Consider the following 17,286-nt stretch of genomic DNA (forward strand, 5'->3'; position numbering starts at 1 on the left):
ACCTAATCAGAGAAAGCAATTGAATGCTCCTAGGTTTTCCAAATCTCAGATCATGCAACCATTATTTGATGGTCATTAAGTTTGGTGTTTTATTGCAAAAGGACATTAATGTGTTTTTTTTTGAGGTAGCCCACAAATTAACCCTTGTAGCTCCTTCCCCAGGAGCTTTTTTTTTTGTCCCCCAGGAGCTCCAATCAACTTTTTGATCCCTTTGAGCCAGCTGACCAGATTGTTCCAATCCACCTCTTCTGCTCTTGTGCAAGTGGAGGCTGTTAAGGATGTTTTTGTATATGTGTCTTGTGGGATAGCTTAATGGTTTGGAGGCTTTGAGACATATGAATGCTGAGGAGGCCACAGATATATCACATTTAAACACCCTGTGCTGATTTTTCTCCAAGGTGTGTGCAGACACACAGTGGAGCTGGCTTCACTGCTGGAATTGTCTCTGGTTTTAGGGAGAAATTTTGATGCTAATCATTTGTAAAACATGAAATATCTCATGTCCTATAGCATCACTACCAGTTTAATGGGTATCATGTAATTTCTTTAATTCAGTGAGGAAAAACAATTGTTCTTATGAGGACTTTGCAGGTGACATGCCATAACTGGGTGATTCATTTGAGGGGGTAGAGCCTGGGAAGACAATGCAAGGAAAGCAGAGTGAGGAGAAGTCTGTGAGCAGGGCTTGGTGTGGATAACATGGTTGTTTCTATTCTGCCATCTTTACTTCTGCAGCAGAATTGCTTCTCTGTGCTGTGCTTGGCTCCCTAAAAGACACTCAAGAAAGCCCTGCAGAAGGGCAAGAAACTCTTCTGTTCAGGTTCTAACACCTCTTCAGCAGCAGCTGGAGGTGTTTTATTTTTTAAGATGGGGTAATCTGCTCTGTAGGCTGGTTTTTGGGGGACAGGGAGTGGTGGGGTTTGTTATTCCTTCTCTTTATGCTTGATTTGGGGTGTTGTGGTTTTGTTTGTGTTTAATACACCTGTGGATTCTTTTTTAGTGTTAAATTTAGAACAAGTTGCTGATGGTGGGAAGATTTGAGATGCTCCTTTTCTTTTCCTAAGGCAGTTCCTTCTGCACTTTTAGGTCCTTAGAGACGAGCTGAAAAGATGCCCTCAAGAATGGGTTTGTTCAGGTCTGTCCAAGGTTCTGGGTGGCTGTGGGGTGGAATGCAGAGGTGCTTTGTGCAGTGACTGCTGCCGTGTTTGAGATGCAGCCCCTCGGCAGAGTGCAGGGCAGGTAGGAATGGCTGTGGTGCACAATTACCAAGCTGCATCACCAACTCCCAGTTTGCTCCCTGTTGTACCTGCTGGCGTGGAGACAAAGCTCTCGGCCTGTCTGCCTGGAAAGGAGGGCACAGGGCTGGTTTGGATGTAGTCAGACTGATCAGGGAACCTTGAAATAAGGACACCTGGCAGATTCGGTGGTTTCTGGGTGGAATGTAACCTTTACAAGCCTCAAGAGAATAGCGCATGGTCTTTCAGTGGCATGTCTTTCAATGAGTTCCCTCATTTTCACATTGTTCTTTGGTATGAAATGTTTAACAGAGATTCCACCTGCCTGTTCCACAAGTAGGTCAGCATTTGATAACTGCATTAAAATTGTAGTTTCCTAAATCCTCTCTCTCACTGTAATCCTGCCTGTCCCTCTCAATTTTCCTATGTTCCAATGTGCCGTTATGGAGAAAATGTGGAGTCTTTTTTTTTAATTATTTCCTAGTTGTCACCCACAAGGAAGCTGTTTTGTTTTAGGTTTGGGTCACATTCCTTCCCCAATAGCCTCTGAAGATAGACATCACAGATATGATGCCACATAGGAAAGGTTTTGTCATGTAAAATTCCATGTCTTTTTGTATTGTTCTGGGAAAAAAAAAGTGTTTGGGCTTGCAAAAGTGCCCTAAAGAATATATTTGGAATATTTAAATATATTTGGTAATTTAAGTCTTCAGCTCATTTTCAATGTGGCCTATCACACTTGTGGTGTGACATTACTGAAAATCTGCTGATTAAAGCCAGCTCTCTTATGCATACTTTACCTCTGTGACCTATGAGTAGCTTGAAACCATTTGAACTCTGTCTAAATTGGATCCCCCTGGTTGTAAGTGTTACTGCATGTCAGTTCTGTGTCAGTTGGATGGAAATCTTGCTGCAGAGGATGAAAGTTCACAGCTCAGTATTAATCTACTGGGCAAACTACATCTAATGCCTTCAGTTTTCTTGAAATGTAGCTTCTGATGACCTCTGACAGGTAAAATACAATGCAGGATTTTCTAATATTCATTTTCACTGTAGCTATTTAAAATAAAGCATGTATCATCCTGCTGTACCAAATAAATGCTGTGAGAGACAAAATTAAGAATAGTGACAAGTGGATTACTGGACGTGGAGACTTTTGTTAATAAAATATGTCTAGGTCCATTACTCCACAATGTCTTGGAATAGGAAATGCAAATCCTGGCTTGGCTGGAGGAGGTTGTGTAGGGATGATCTGCTGGCTGGGATTCCCTTGCTATCTCTTGGATGAGACTTTCCAACTGCTGTGTGAGCTTAAAAAAAAAAATAAATTCCTGAAGCTGCATGGCTTCTGGAGCAGGCAGCATAAATCACTGAGTGCTGGTGGAGTCTGTCTCCAACCCACAAACAGGAAATTTGGATTTAGCACCAGCTACTGTTTTAAAAGAGAATCTGTGTAGCTTGGTGCAGCTTGGATGGCACCATTGTCAACGTCCTGTGCTGTTACACGGTGACAGCAGTGACACCTTTGCTCTTGTCACCATTAGGGAGAATTCCAAGTACATTACATTTGGGTTTGCTTTTCAAGGGGCTTTTTTGGGCTCAAAATTCAAGCCTAAAAAAAGGAAAAATGTCCAATAGGTGCAGGAAAAATGTCCAGTAGGTGCAGGTTTGTAAGTCTGCAACTTTCTCTCACTTCTGTTTAAACAAACAGCAAAACTCATACCTCTTTCAGAGCAGCAAGTTTGGCTTCTAAATATTTCTTTAGAGCCTGAAAGGAAATGGATCTTGCATTCTTTGCAAATCCCAAATTGTCTCTAAAAAGAGTGGGATTTGGTGTGAAGAAAGAAATCTAACACTGAGCTCTGCTTTGCAGGGAGATGGTGCTGGTGCTGGGAGGGATGCTTTTCAGGCACTAGACAGGAATCAAATCCATCTTTGCTCACTGAGGAGAACTGACAAAATGTGCTGTGCTGGGCCTGGAAGGAGCCTTGGGCTCTGCAAGAAGCCTGGGCTTCAGTCCTCTGTTTAAAGAGAAATTTCAGTCTATTGAGAGTTCACCTACTCAACAGCATCCTTGGAGCCCTTCCAGCTCCTCTGGTTCTGTAGCTACAGTTTGTCTTTACAAACATTGCCACTGGATAAGTCAGATAAAATATCCCCTCTGATGACTCTCATCCTGTCACTCCTCTGAGGGAAGTACAAAACAATGGTAATAAATCAGTACTGGTATGGCCAGAGGTATTTTAAGACAGTGGCAGTCAGATCAGTTCTTGGACAGCTCAGGAGCATATTTTCCTCTTGTTTCCATTTTTAAACCCAGGCTTCTAAAATCCTGACAGCCTGGCTCTTCTTGCTGTGACTCACACAAAGAAATAAATTTTTGATTACAACATGTGCAAGGGCCCAGAGCCCAAAAGTTTCAAGTTGTCTTCTGTCAGAGGCTCTGAGACCTGGAATTGAAGGATTGATGTCAGATGTTGGAGGAGCTCCCTGTGGGTGCAGAGTTGGGGTCACACTCATCTCTGGGAGACCAGAGCTCACCCAGAGGCAATGCCACAGGACTTTTCTGTGAGTTCCTACACACTTTCTGCCATAAATATAGAATTACAGCACAGGGGCTCTTACAACAACGTAACCAGAACAAAGTACTTGAAGAAATGGAAATTGAGCAGCTTGCAGGCTCTGGCAATCTGGTGGCTGGTGGGCTTTAATCATTGATTTTTTTTTTGCTTTGTTAATTTGGCAGGATTGAACGTTCAGACCTGACAAATAGGTGGAAAAGAGCGCACTAATGAAAATCCATCAGAAAATAAGGGAATGCTTCAAAGTACCAGGAGAGTGTGCAGGTGGGTTCTGGACTGGAGGAATCAAAGCAGGGACTGACAGCAGTGATCTCTTCCCTGGCTCTTCACTGGCTCACACTTTTCATTTTGATAGAGACCCCCAGATATGGAGGAGTAATTTTCCCTTTGTAGAACTCCCATATGTGGGAAATTTTCTTCTTAAGCTTACAGAGGGCTTTATGACAGGCCAAACTTGAAAGAGTAGAAGGAAGCCAACAACAGTGAATAAAATACTCTGGTTTCATGGTTTTTGCATATGAAGCAGCTGGCTAAAAAGTCATGTATACTTAAATAAAACTTTTATATATCCACAGCTAATGTCTAATCTCAAAAACAGGAGTTTGATCTCAAGGCAGGGCAGAATGTGTGCTCTGTTCAATTTTATCAATTTAACTAGAAGTGAAGCCAAGGATTTCAGTGGCACGAATGTGATCCTGTATTGTCTGCTCAACATCAAGTATAGCACTCAGCCTGAAGCTTGGACAGAAGCTTAAGTATGCGTTTTATTCTAGATTTGTCCTTCTTAAGGCTAGCAGTTTGTTCTAAATGGGAAAAAAGCACTGATTATTAGCTTATCTTGCTGGTGGGTAGAGACACAAGCTGATCTGGAGAAGTTCTGTGGCTGGATTTGTTTTAAAAGCTGGAGTGTGATGTAGGCTTGACCCTGTACTGGATATGGGCTTGTGGAAAGCTGGAACTTTGCCTTCTGCACGGCCATAATCGTGTTTGTAATGTTTTCCTTTTCCCTTCTCCCTCCCCGAGGTCGGACATCACCAGTGGGTGGGTCGCTGGGACAGGGAGGTTGGAGCCTCTGCCAGCCACTGCCCAAGGCTGTGCACAGCAGGAATCCACAGGAGCCCTCCTGGGGCACACCAAGGTACCCTGCTTAAATTCTAACTCAGAGCTGATTTTATGGACTGGTTTTCTCTGAGAAGGCAGTTTTCTGAGCGTGATGGCAGCTTTGGATGCATCACAGAAGTCACAGAAGGTGGAATTGTGATCTGAGGGGGCAAAGAAGCACTGAAAGGAGGCTCCTCACCTGCACAGTTTGGCTGAGCTGGCAGAGAAAATGACTTTTTAACGCAAAGGTTTTGAGGTCACCTCATGGGAAAAGAGATCAGAACCCACACCTAGATTAGTTTAGAACCCTGAATGTGCTAGCAGAAAGTCCTCTCAGGATTCCACTTGGCATTTTTCTACTAAGCCTCTTATCTGTATATTCCCAAATAAAAAGAAATCTTCTAGATAACATCTTCTAGATATTAGATATTATTAGATATCAGCTTTCTAATTAGGCTTATTGATTAAGGCTTAATTAATCTGCATAAAATCCATATGCAGAAACATCTCATTACAATTCTTTCAAAACATGATCAGGGCATTGAAGAGGTGTTTGTGTCTGCTCATTTCCCATGTCATGGTTTCTGCCATCCCTGTGTCATGGTGGGGTTGAAGGTACAGTTTAGTTAAATTTTCAAATTTTAGGAGCTCCTGCTTGGTATCCACTTCTTGATCTTGATACTGTCCTTTGTACATGCAAATGTTGATGATTGTAGCAAGTATGAGGGGATACATATTTTAATTTAATAATAACACTGTTTCTATTATTTCTGTGTGTTTTGTTTTGTTGTTTATTTGTGTGGGTTTTTGGGGATTTTTGTGTTTGGTTGTTGGGGTTTTTTTTTTTTTGTCACTTCCCAGTCTTTGCTCAGCTCTACAAAGCACACTGAGATGTGTCAGGAGGAATAACATATAGCTTGCAGTCCATCATCTGCATTCCCTTTGCATTAGGTGTAACACTGGCATGAAAATCAGAGCCCCTGCTCCAATTTTTCCAGCTGTCTCTGTCTCCCTGTGATCTTTTTGTACAAATTTTCTGCCGAGTCTACAAATGTGCACGCTTATATCCCTTTCTTGGGCATACATACACATTTTTCTGTCTCAAAACACGAGTAGAACTAAATAGAATAATTCATTTTTTTCCCCAGTAATATGAGTGTGTTTACTGATGTAGGTAAACATCAGTAAACAAAACATACATCTAATATACAAAAATTACAATATCTTCTTTCTTTGTCCTCTTGCTCTCAGATCTCTATGTAAGTTTGTTTTGTTTTCATTCAAAATGTATGAATAAAGCAATATCAGGATCTTTTCACTGCCATCGTCAGGTCTTATTTATACTTTTACAGCTTCAGAAATTGTTAACTTTTAGGCAATAAATATCATCTTACTTATGAGGTCACATTTGTTTTGTTCCCCTCAGTAATATTATTGCTTTAAAACTGTGATATGTTTTCTATTTTGGTATTTTCCTGTTGCCCCCAGGGACTGGAGCTATGACTAGGATTCGCATTGGCCACGGTGCTGTTCTTATTCTGCACATGGTTCTGGGTAGGCAGGAGAGAGTGCCAGGGCTGAACATGATATTTTATTGGAGCAGCTCCTGCCAAGGTTTTGGGCTTGAGCAATTTTGGAGGAGACATGATGTCACTGTCTCTGTCAAGTGGATTTGAACAGCAAACTTGTACTGTGTATTTGTTTCAAAAATAACAATTAAAATAATTTCTTCTGGGTTTCCCTAATTTTTGTATCTGCTCTCTGCTTTCACAGCCTTTGCACTGCGTTGCTTGTGTCCTGGTGGTATTTCTGTTTCATTATTTTCCAAGCAGGGTTTGATGACACTGATTTAGCAGTTTCTCACAGTTCACTGCTCCAGTTTCCATCAAATTATACTTGTAGTTATACTAGACACTTTCATCATCAATTTCCATATGCCTCAAAGACACGCAGGGCCCAGTTTGCCAACACTGAACTCAAATTCCAGACAATGACTGGAATACAGGATTTCTGTTCCGAGGGTGGCTGAAACAAAGAGTGTGACATCCCTCACTTCTTAGCAAGTGTTTTCAGCCTGGATGCGTTCAAAACCTAGACAATAAGTGGTAAGGAATATTGATTTTTTTAAATGCCAAATCAAGGGACAAAAATGATCCTTGACCAGAGGTGATACTGTAGGACTTTGACCATTCCTTCCCAGAAACCTGTCTTACATTAGAGCACTGCATGTGGATTTAAGGTTAGTTCTTTATGAATGGGAGGATTCCTAAGCAACATGAGCTTTATTTTCTGTACAGCAGAGTCTGATAATGATGATAATTAGCACACAGCCAAGATTTTGGCTTCAGGCTCTTGGGTTTATATGTACCTTCAGATCAGCAGTGTTACCGGGGACATTTAAAGTGACACGGCTCCTGTGAAAGTCTTCTCCTTCATTTAGGGAGTCTTGGTCACTCAGATTGGAAAAGATGTCCATGGAGGAACACCTGACACCTTTAAAAGCTTTCTTTATGCTCATCCTACAATTTTCTGTCAGGGCATCACAGTTCTGACCCGAAGGGAATCTGGATGAACCAGACCCAGCTGCAGATTTGCTGAAGAGCATGGTTCTTTGTCTGTCAAAAGCGTAAAGTTAATTATGCAAGGCATGAAGTGAAGCTCTATTTGTTTAGATGTAAAGAGGTTAACTCTGAGTAGCTGTTGACAATAGTCATCATCATCATCAGATTAATTTGCCAGTAAATCTGTAGTCTTAAAAAAAAAAAAAATTAAAGCACAGGAGTAATACTCTCTCCTCTGTGATACCATGTAAAATGCTTTTCTTGCACTGAGAAATAAGATCTATCTCTATGTAGCAATTTGCTTTCCGTGTGGAATTTTGACTGATTTAGAGAATTTCATACATAACTTTCCATGCAATAAGGACCTTCTCTCAGGAATAGACAGAAGAATTTTCCTCTGTCTGCAGGAATTTCGGTTTGTGGAGCTCGACATTTGAAAAATGCAATACAAAACCACTTCAGTGAATCTTCTGTCTAAAGCCAGAAGGACAGGGGTAGAGTTAGAGTGTAGATAGGAGGCCATCTGCTATCAGTGTGACTCCTCAGACCCATGGGGTCACAGCTGAGGTGACATCCAGGAACAGAAGCTGTGTGTCACCAGGGTCTGCCACAGGAGAGACAATCTCTGTGATGAACAGGGAAGGGAGTTAAACAAGTTAAAGGTCAAGGAGAGGAGAGGCTTGTAAGACACTCTTCTGTTTTCTGACACACCATCAGGTTTTGGCATTGTTGGGTACAAAACGGGCTTTGAGTGCCTGAGCTGCAGGTGAATTAACTCAAGGTTTTCCCATGCACTGGCTTGGACTCAATGAATAATTGAGTCAAATAATAAACTAACTAAATGATAAAATGATCACTTGGGGGAAAGGGCATCCACCTTCTAAACAGGCAAATTGCAATGCAATAAATAGGATGTTAAAACACCCACTGTTGTGTATCCTCTGCCACAGCTCATTGACCAGAGTGTGACCCCCAAAACCTCTCCTTGAAGTGTGCCCTGAGCCTGAAGCACCTGGGAGTTCCTGCAGTGATGCCTGTGCAGGAACTGCTCTCCATCAAACAACACTTGCATACAAAACTGGAGTCACTGCCTCCTCTGTTGAGAAGAAATAAATCACCCATGTGTCCTTCTTAATTCTGAAAAAATAATGCTCAGTGGAATATTCAGGGGAAAAAGAAAAAAAAAAAAAAAAAAAAGCAATGATTTCTTTTCCAGGTACCTTGACTATCAGTTACACTGGGAGTTCTTAGAAGGACAAACAACTCACCTCCAGCTGGGTTTTTTTGCATCACTTTATTTTTGCAGAGGGTAAGTAGGAAAATTCCAACCAAATATTTAATTGAATTTAAAGGGGCGAGGCAGCAAACAAGAATTATTCTGTGACAAAGTTCTGGCCCGTCAAATATAAAAAGACTGCCCAGAGGGCAACTGGTGATATTTCCTCCTGTAATCTTACCTGATGCTCCATCAGCAGAATAATGACAGGCTCTTCTGTGTCTGCAGGTTCTGACAGAAGGCTCCAATTTCACTTCCTTTTGGCAATTGTCATTTTCCTCCCAAAGCTGCTGTGCTTCTGTGGAAAGGCTGTGGGTTCTTTCTGAAGTGTTTGCTGGACTGTTGAACAGTTTATAGGCCTGTTTGTGAGGGGAAAAAGACAGATAAAAATTCATGAAGGGACAGATTATGAAAATCCAAAGCCATGAGGTCTGGGGGGTTTTTCAGCTTTTAGGATTCAATTAGCTGCTAGTTCCAGCTTACAATTCTGTTAAGAAGCCCTAAGAGCTAAAAAACCCAACTTGAAAAATTGGAATCCTGTTGTTTTGGATTTTTTTTCCTGTTTGTTTGTTGTTTGCAAGAAATACTCTGTTTTTCTGTTGGTTTCATGTCACCGGCCAGCATGCACACCAAATGCTCTGTGACTTATGGCCTGCAGGTGAAAGAACAGAGCAAGAGAGAACTTTAAATCTATCCAAACACATTCAGCAAATTTGGAACGTTGTGGGGCTCAGTGGGGCATGAAGCCCAAACTAATGCAGTTTTCTTCTGTTGTCTTCTGTTCCACAGTCAGGGAAGAATTTCTGCTTTAATGGGGGGAACGAACCTGTTAAGATGCAGTTTTTGGCAGAACTGCGCTGGTCTGTGCTGACCTGTGGTGAACCCAGTGACTTTTGGTGAAGATTGCTACCAGTGGCCATCCACTGGACCAAACTCTACTTTCTTAAAATGTCAGGAAAATTAAAATATGTTAGGAAGTTAAAATATGCATTGTCTAGTACAGTACCAGCATGTCCCAGTCTCTGAAGGCCAAAACTGAATTGTCTGCAGTGCAAATGAGAATCCTCGGTGCTCTGGTCTTAAAATGGCTAAAAAAAATCTCCAGGAAATGTAAACAAACAACCCAAACCCCTCTGGTACTGTGTCCAAAGGAAAAATAGTGTGAAACACTGGCCTGGCTCTTTCAGGAGGTGCAGCACATGCTGTGCCAGCCTTGCTCCTGCACTTCTTTGTGCCAGCACAAACATTCATGTCACTGCTGTGGGTCTGCCTCAAAAGCCCTTCTGCCCTTGTGGAAGGAGCCTTTTTAAAAACTGAATTTGTTCTTCACGTGTGGTTTGTGTGTGTTTGAAAGGGTGGTTTGGTTTGGTTTGAATTCCTTTCTGTGTAAAAGATCTCTCGAAAAATCTGATTATTTAAGGAATGAGTGCTCAGAGGTGGGCTTGAAATTATACTTTCTTGTAGTGCTTTACAGATACTTAGGAAAATTTTTTTCCTGAAGTAAAGAGCAAAATTAGGTAGGTGTCTAGTTCAGGGTGTCTGAACCACGCTGTGTGTGTCTCATAAGCTGTTAGCTCTGTCCTGTGCTTGGCAGAAACTGGAGGCAGTGATACCTATGAAGTGTATTAAAGCTGACATAATAGATGGTGAAGAATGGGTGTGCATTTCTGGATACTATAGCGTTTTGTAATTTTTAACATGCATCTCCTGAACCTGTGCATTTGATGGTAATCACTTTGGATTTGTACACGTGAAAAAACAAAGTCTAGTGCCAGCTCTGAACATGACTAAAGTTTCATGTACAACAGAAACTTGTTGTTTCACTATCACTAATAGGAGGTATTAAGGTAAAGAAAAGCTGTTTCTTCACTGTTTTGAATTTCACCCAGCTAGAAAAATCACTCCTGTGACACTCAAAACAGACATCTCATTTACTATTTAGGTTTCTGAATTTATCTCTGAAATCCTCCTGTCAAGTGTGTGTTAACAAATACATGTTCCAGCCGTAATATAGATATTTTTATTTTTATATTTCGATGCTGCTCTTGTGAATTAGTGAAGAAAGGCAGCAGGATCCAACTCCTTCCCTCAGAAAACCCTTCAATCAGTTTAAGTAAAATATTTTTTCCTTCTTTTAGCAGCTCTGGGGCCAGCATGTTTCTAAGGTGAGTACCTCTTTGGAAAGCATACTGAAAACAGGCAGTTTGTAAAAGGGAGAAGTTCTGTTGTGTGCCCTTAGCAGAAAATGTTTCAGAGTTTGTCAAGTCATGTATGAACAACAGTGCTCCTGATGACTGTGTTACAGCTTGCTGTTGTTGCTGAGCAGCATTATTGTGAAAAAGGTGTGACCTTAGAAGCAGGTCCCACTCTGGATTCATACAAGCAAAACCCAAATACCAGGAACTTGGGGGCCACAGGGCTTGCTATGTGTAAGGACTAGTGAGGCAGGTAAATGCTCACCTCAGTGCCAGGGACATGTCTGATCTCCCACCAGCTACCAGAGAGAAGGTCTGTGAGCTTCCCAATCCCTTACCCAGGCTTCTGTCCTGTTTCTGTGTGCTAGGAGCTCCTTTTTGTAGTGCAAGGGGCTCCAGATGTGTACAGACAAAACAGGAGAAGTCCTTCTGCTGTGAGCGTGGAGAAGGGATACAGGAGGCTCAGGGTCAAACCTGCCCCTGTCACCTCTCCCTCTGTGTTCCTGGGACCAGGAAAGCTCTCCTGTTCTCTTTCTGCCCTCAGCTGCTCACCTCTCTCCCTGTCTGGTCCCAGCAGGAGGATTTGTGAGTGGACTGGGCGAGGAGGCTGACCCACAGCAGGGCAGAAGGTTTTCCCTGGTGCTGAGTGCATCATGCTGAGTGCATCAGTTTCCCTGCTCACCAGAGAACAGGGACACAGGTGGGATGCTGGATTGCTGGCTTTACAGCTGGGTCGCAGTAAGTCAGCTAAAAATACGTGTGCAGCTACGGCCTCAGACTCTGTTCCAGGAAAAGTTTCCCTGAAGTGTTGCTTTGATTTGGTCAGGACAACTCATCTGTGGGCCGGTTTGTCTGAAACCGTGGTGGTTCACGGTGCTCACTTCTTTCAAAAGTTATAATGACAACTGTAAAAAAATAACAGAGTGAAAGGGTAAATTTGGGGAAAAAGTCTTATGCCATTTAGTCTTTTTCAGGTTGATTTTTCTTAGTTTGCCTTGTTTCTAAACAGGACAATGCATCCCAGTGGATTTCTGCCTGGCAATACAGAAGACCCTTCTCATGGCTTTCAGCAACAAAGAAAAACCTGCCTGCTTGCCATGCACATCTGAAGGTTGGCTAGAGTCAAAATTACTTATTTAAAATATATAGGTCACTTACTCCCTATTAGAGGCCTGCTATTTATTTTCTATCAATAATATCTATGCTCAACTATTCCAAAATATTTGGGCTTGCTCTCTTTCTGTCTCTGTCTCTCTTTCTGTCGTTCTTTCTCCTCGTTGTAATATATTTTTGGAAGTCTGCCCTTTCCATCTTCTGTCTTGAAAGTAAAAGAACAAACCCGTCAAATCTTTACTTTGTTACTGTTGTGGCTGTTGATACAATTGCTGTGATTTTGGCGGGGGTGGAAAGGGGAAGAAAAAAGGGGGAAAAAAAAATACAACAGCCACATCCCTGATTTTATTTTTCCATAGGAAAGCCCCAGTTGCCCTGAGACAATGCTCGGCCTCAAAGGCGAACCCTGGTGTTTCTGGTGGCTGAGGTGAGCCTACCTACAAAGGAGCAGGGCACCGCATCAACAGCCGGCGACGAAAGGTGCGGCGGAAGATGCGAAAACCTGTTCCGAGGATTTGGGGGTTTTTAATTGTTGCGGTTATTACTTATTTATTTTGTCATCTCGGTGGGCAGCGGACGAGCCGCTCGGCGATGCGGGGCCGGCCGTGTCTGTGGGCGAGCGAGCGGGGCGCTGCCCCTTGGCGGGGAGGGGGTCCCGGGGGGCTCCGGCTCTGTGACCCCGGCAGCGAGAGCCGTGCTCCAGCGTGGGGAGCCTGTGCGGCACTGGGGAAATGCAGCAGCGCTCGCTCGCTCCCTCCCTCCCTGCCCGGGGGGGTGAAGTGCGAGGCAGCGGGAGGAGCCGTGCGTGTCTCTGTGTGTGTGCGTGTGTGTGCGAGCAGCGCCGTGGCCGCCGTGTTTCCTGGTGCCTGCTCCCTGACCCCAGTGGCAGCCCCGATCACTGCACCGCGCCCGCCCTCGCCGCCGCCCCGCTGCCGCTCCCGCAGCCGGAGCGCGGCCGGACCCGGAGCCGGAGCCAGGGCCGCCGCCGGGCGCCGCCGCGGGGTCGGGCGCAGGCTCTGCCCCGGCCGCGGGGGGTGAGGGGGGGCGTGGCGGGGGCGGGGGGGGGGGGGGGGGGGGGGGGAGCTCCGGCGGCGGCGCCGGTCCAGCCTCCCGCAAACAATGCTGAGGATGAACGCGGCCCCCGCGCCCCCGCCGTGACCGCCCGAGCCCGCCGGGTCGGGTCGGGTCGGGTCGGTGCGGCGGCAGCGGCGCTTCCCCGCAGCCCAGGCGGCGATGTCGGCGGCGCTGAGCGAGGCTGCCCTGCCCTGCTCCGCTGCCCAGGCCGTGCCCCCGCTGCCCTCCGCCGCTGTCCGGCCGGGCGCGGGGGCGGCGGGGCGCCGGCGGCCCGGGGCCGGGGGTGGCGGCGGCGGGGCCGGGAGGGTAGGCCGGGGAGCTTTGTGCTGGCTGGGGCCAGCGGGCGGGCGGCAGCCGGCGGGCGCAGCGCCGAGCAGCCCGGCGGGCGCGGGGATGAGGGAGCCGGGGATGGGGGCGAGGGGGGGGGGCACGCCGCAAAAGTAAGGAGGGAAAGGCGGGTTGGCTCGGCGTTCCCCGGCGGAGTTGCCCCTCGCCCTTTCGCCGGCAGAGAAGCCGCTCTGAAACCCTGATCCCGGAGGCCTCAGACACTTGGAGGCTTTGCAGGGGTTGGGGGCGCGGTGCGGGGTCGGCACCGCCGCAATAAAAAGCGGCGGGCATCGCCCCCCACCACCCCTGCCCGGCCCCGCCGCGCTCGCCCGCGGCTGCTGAGGAGTTCATCGCATCCCTCCCCCGAGCCGAGCATCCTCCCCCCGCAGGCAGCCCCTTCGGTCCGTGGCACGGGGGCCATGTGAACTTTGTGCGGCGCGGCACGTACGGCGCAGACGGGGCAGAGATGCCCCCGGTGCCGCGGGGCGGGGGCAGCGCGGGGCAGGGGGCGCGGGGCGGGGGCTGCGGCACACGCCGGGACGGGGCCGCGCCGGAGCCATTGGCCACCCGGAGCCATCAATCACCGGGGGGCGAGCCCGGCGCCCCGCGGGGCCGCGGCCGGGGCGGCCCGGCAGCCGGCGGCGGGCGGAGGTGGGGAGCGGCCGGCAGCCCAGGTACCGGGGGTCGGCGGCGGGGGAACGGGGCGGGCGAGAGTCGGGGTCCGGCCCCCGGTGCCTCGGCCGGACTCGGTGGGTAGTGGAGCGCGGAGTTGTCGGCAAACTGCAGCGCAGCATCTCGGGGAGCGCTGGCGGCTCCCCCGGGGCCGGGAGCGCACCGTGGGTGCCGGGGGCTCCGGGGGCCAGGCGCGGCCCCGGGCGGGCGGGTGCAGCTGCCGTGTCGGCGGAACAGCGCCGGGATAGCGTATGGATCACCAGAAGGTGTTGACACGGGGTTAACCCTTCCCGGCTCCTGCCTTTCAGCGTTCTCTGCTAGAGCCCGAGCCCAGCTAGAGGCGAATTTTTGAAATTCAGATGAGGAAGGCGTAAATATTTTATTTGGGGAAATGGGTTTTTCGCGTGCATAGGCAGAGCTCTCTGTGTCACTGTGCGATGTAACGCTACACTGAAACTGACTTACCTGTGCAGATTTCGTGGCAGTTTTTTGACAGGCCGGCAGTGTACAGGTTCACAATTAGCTGCACCCGCGTTTGGGCCAGCCCTGTTCCGAAAAAGCGCCGGTTTATACCTGTAACGCTGGGCAGGGTGTACAATGGCACATCTCCTGTCTTGCTGCCGGTACAGATAGACGCTGCGAAAGGGTAACAGCCTGGATCTGGGAAAAGGCAACATGCTGGAAAAGCATCATTTGGGTTTTTAATACAGGCATTCTTACTCAAAACTGCCTCGAAAGGCGTGGAAGATACTACGCGTTGTTTTACTTGATACATGGGAAGATAATCCAACTTTTTTTTTTTTTTTTTTTTTTGTACTCATCTCCCGTGTGTAACCTTCAAGTAGTGCTCATAGTTGGAGGAAGAAGAATGGTAGCGATTGGAAGAAGTCTCTTTTAATTTCTTTCTTTTTTTTTTTTTTCTTTTTTTTTTTCTTTTCTTTTTTTAAAATTTTGGACCTCCAGTCCGTTTGTTTTAAAGTTTTGAAGTGTTCAGCTTCTTTCTTCTATTTTCTTCAGAGACGTTCAGAGTAAAGAAGGTAATAATTAGATACTTCTGATAGTTGAGCTGTAGTACTCTATAGAGTATTAAATGGAAATTAAGAGAATTGACACAGAAGCCAGCTTCAAACTATACCTTTTTTTTTTACCTCCAGTCTGGCATTTGTTGTTGAATTTAATTTGAAAAGGATGCTTTGTTCAGCTTTGTCTCAATTTAAGTACAGATTTATTTTAAAGATTAAAGATTAGAACAGTGGGAAGCAATTGCAGCTTATACACTTATAATCTGACTGAGAGTCAACTTAAAAGTATTTAATACAGCTTTTTAAGTGTCCTTTTGTCATTTGTTTTACGCCAGTTAGTTGCAATTTCTTTCTGTAACGTGGACTGTTACAAACATTGTAAAAAATGCCTATTATCTTTATGTATAATTCATTCTCATGAACAAATTAGATTTTTCTTCCATGAGTGAACTACAATATGAAATTTAATGTTCTGACCTTTCTTATGTTGGGTTGCTGAAAACAGTGTCATTTAGCTTTTTTGAAAGCCCAAGCATATTTTTGTTGTTGGTTTAATGCATTGTTTTATATTGTTGCTTTTAATTGTGGGAAAAAAATAACATTACACATGTAGTTTTCACAGTACTTCTTAATATATGAAGGCTCCCAAGTTCTTGCAGTGTAAAAGAAAAACTCTTTATTTTAATTTTTTTTTTTTTTTCTGGGAGCTCTGATGGCCTGTCGTGTTAATGACAGTCATTTCTCTGGCAGGAAGATGTTTTCATTTGTATTTACTTCTCAGTACAGGGCAATTATGCTGCTCTGCTGTTGTGCACTCTTCATAGTTTCTATCTCAAAAGAACTGCAGCGCTTGGAGCAGGACTGCAGTTTGAAGCAGGTGTTGTGTTTTACTGTTATGCAAAATAACGCTGAAATACAATTGTGAAGGAAATTCAGGAAACATCTGCAAACTTGGCGTGGTAACCACTATGTTGTGTGAGCAGCTCTTGCAGCATCTTCCATGGCATCTAGCACAGCAAAGATGTGTTCCAGCAAAGCTCGCCCTTGCTGATTTCTGCTGCTGAAACCTTGTTCTCATGAGACAGGTCCTCTAGGTCTCACAGGGGAGGACCAGGCTGTAACCACAGTTACAGTGCTCTGCCATCTCTAGTGACAGTTTTTAAGCTGCTGCTTTTCCTTTTCATTTAATTTTTTTCCCCTTTTATTTTTTTCCTTTTGCTTTTTTCCCTTCCAACGCTAAAGAAGATGAAGGATAGAATCCAGCTACCAGGACGAAGGTTGCAGAATGTCTCAACCCAACCAACATATGGAAGCCTACATAGGCCTGAGGTGGTAAATAGTAAAATAAATGGCCTATAGCAGGCCATCTGCCATTTGCAGAGCGTTTTCATCGTGCCTCATGCCAAACTGGAAATTAGTCTTTGTATTAAAAATATATTTTGAATACAAATCAAAGATTTCAAATGCTCAGCGTTACACATGGCAAGCACATTTCTATCTGGGAGCTAGAGAAGTCCAGGGAAATTGCACTGGAAAAATATTGCTTGGTTTGATGCTCGGGGCTCAAGTCATTCTCTTCTCTTTCCCATCTCTTTGTCTTCCCAGGAAGCAAGGATTTACTTTTGTGAAATGCACTGCAGGTAGGGAAAGTCCACTCTAGGCAGCTGGAGGGCAGAATTTCAGTGGGTTCTGAGAGTGCTGATTTCACCGAGTCCAGGCAGCTAGCACAGCGTGTCCCAGCTGAGGACCTGCCCCATAAACGGGGCCTTTACGGAGCTGCTCATCTTGAAAGTATCCTTCGACCATGGGCTGATCCATTTCCACAGAGCCCCTCTGAAAGGAAGGCACTGAGATATCCTCAGGTTATTGACCGGAGAAATCCAAGCTGGATTTTGCCCAGGAAGCTCAGCGGAGCTTGTTCGGGAGGTTCTGGCTGTTGGGCTGTGCTGATATCACAGTACACATCCAGGCCTGACTCAAAGTGTGTGTAAGAGCACTCTGGAGAAGCCAAAGGCAGGGATGCAGAGAGAGGGAAGAGCCTATTTCTTTCATTTTTATGCAGAAATATTTTTGCATAAAATCACGCTTAAGTCAGATAAATGTGAATCCAAACCACTTTCAATGCTAG

The 17,286-nt window shown here is 45.7% G+C and overlaps 2 protein-coding genes across 2 annotated transcripts in view; one reads left to right on the forward strand and one right to left on the reverse strand.

Annotated features, from left to right (window-relative positions):
* Positions 1-12,620: 12,620 nt before the first annotated feature.
* On the reverse strand, positions 12,621-16,976 carry LOC121363103 (basic proline-rich protein-like). The gene is made up of 4 exons (XM_041485207.1): positions 16,867-16,976; positions 14,602-14,796; positions 14,143-14,470; positions 12,621-13,799 (listed from the first exon to the last, which is right to left on the reverse strand). Exons 1-4 carry the CDS (start codon positions 16,974-16,976, stop codon positions 12,621-12,623), a joined length of 1,812 nt encoding a protein of 603 aa, XP_041341141.1.
* Positions 14,104-17,286, forward strand: part of MPPED2 (metallophosphoesterase domain containing 2) — a 111,702-nt gene continuing 108,519 nt past the window's right edge. The window contains exon 1 of the mRNA XM_041485169.1: positions 14,104-14,138. The gene's annotated coding sequence lies outside the window, so the exon portion shown is untranslated. The remainder of the gene's footprint in view (positions 14,139-17,286) is intronic.

The sequence above is a fragment of the Pyrgilauda ruficollis genome, unplaced genomic scaffold (assembly GCF_017590135.1).
Source record: "Pyrgilauda ruficollis isolate IOZ18807 unplaced genomic scaffold, ASM1759013v1 scaffold118, whole genome shotgun sequence".
Lineage (NCBI taxonomy): Eukaryota > Metazoa > Chordata > Aves > Passeriformes > Passeridae > Pyrgilauda > Pyrgilauda ruficollis.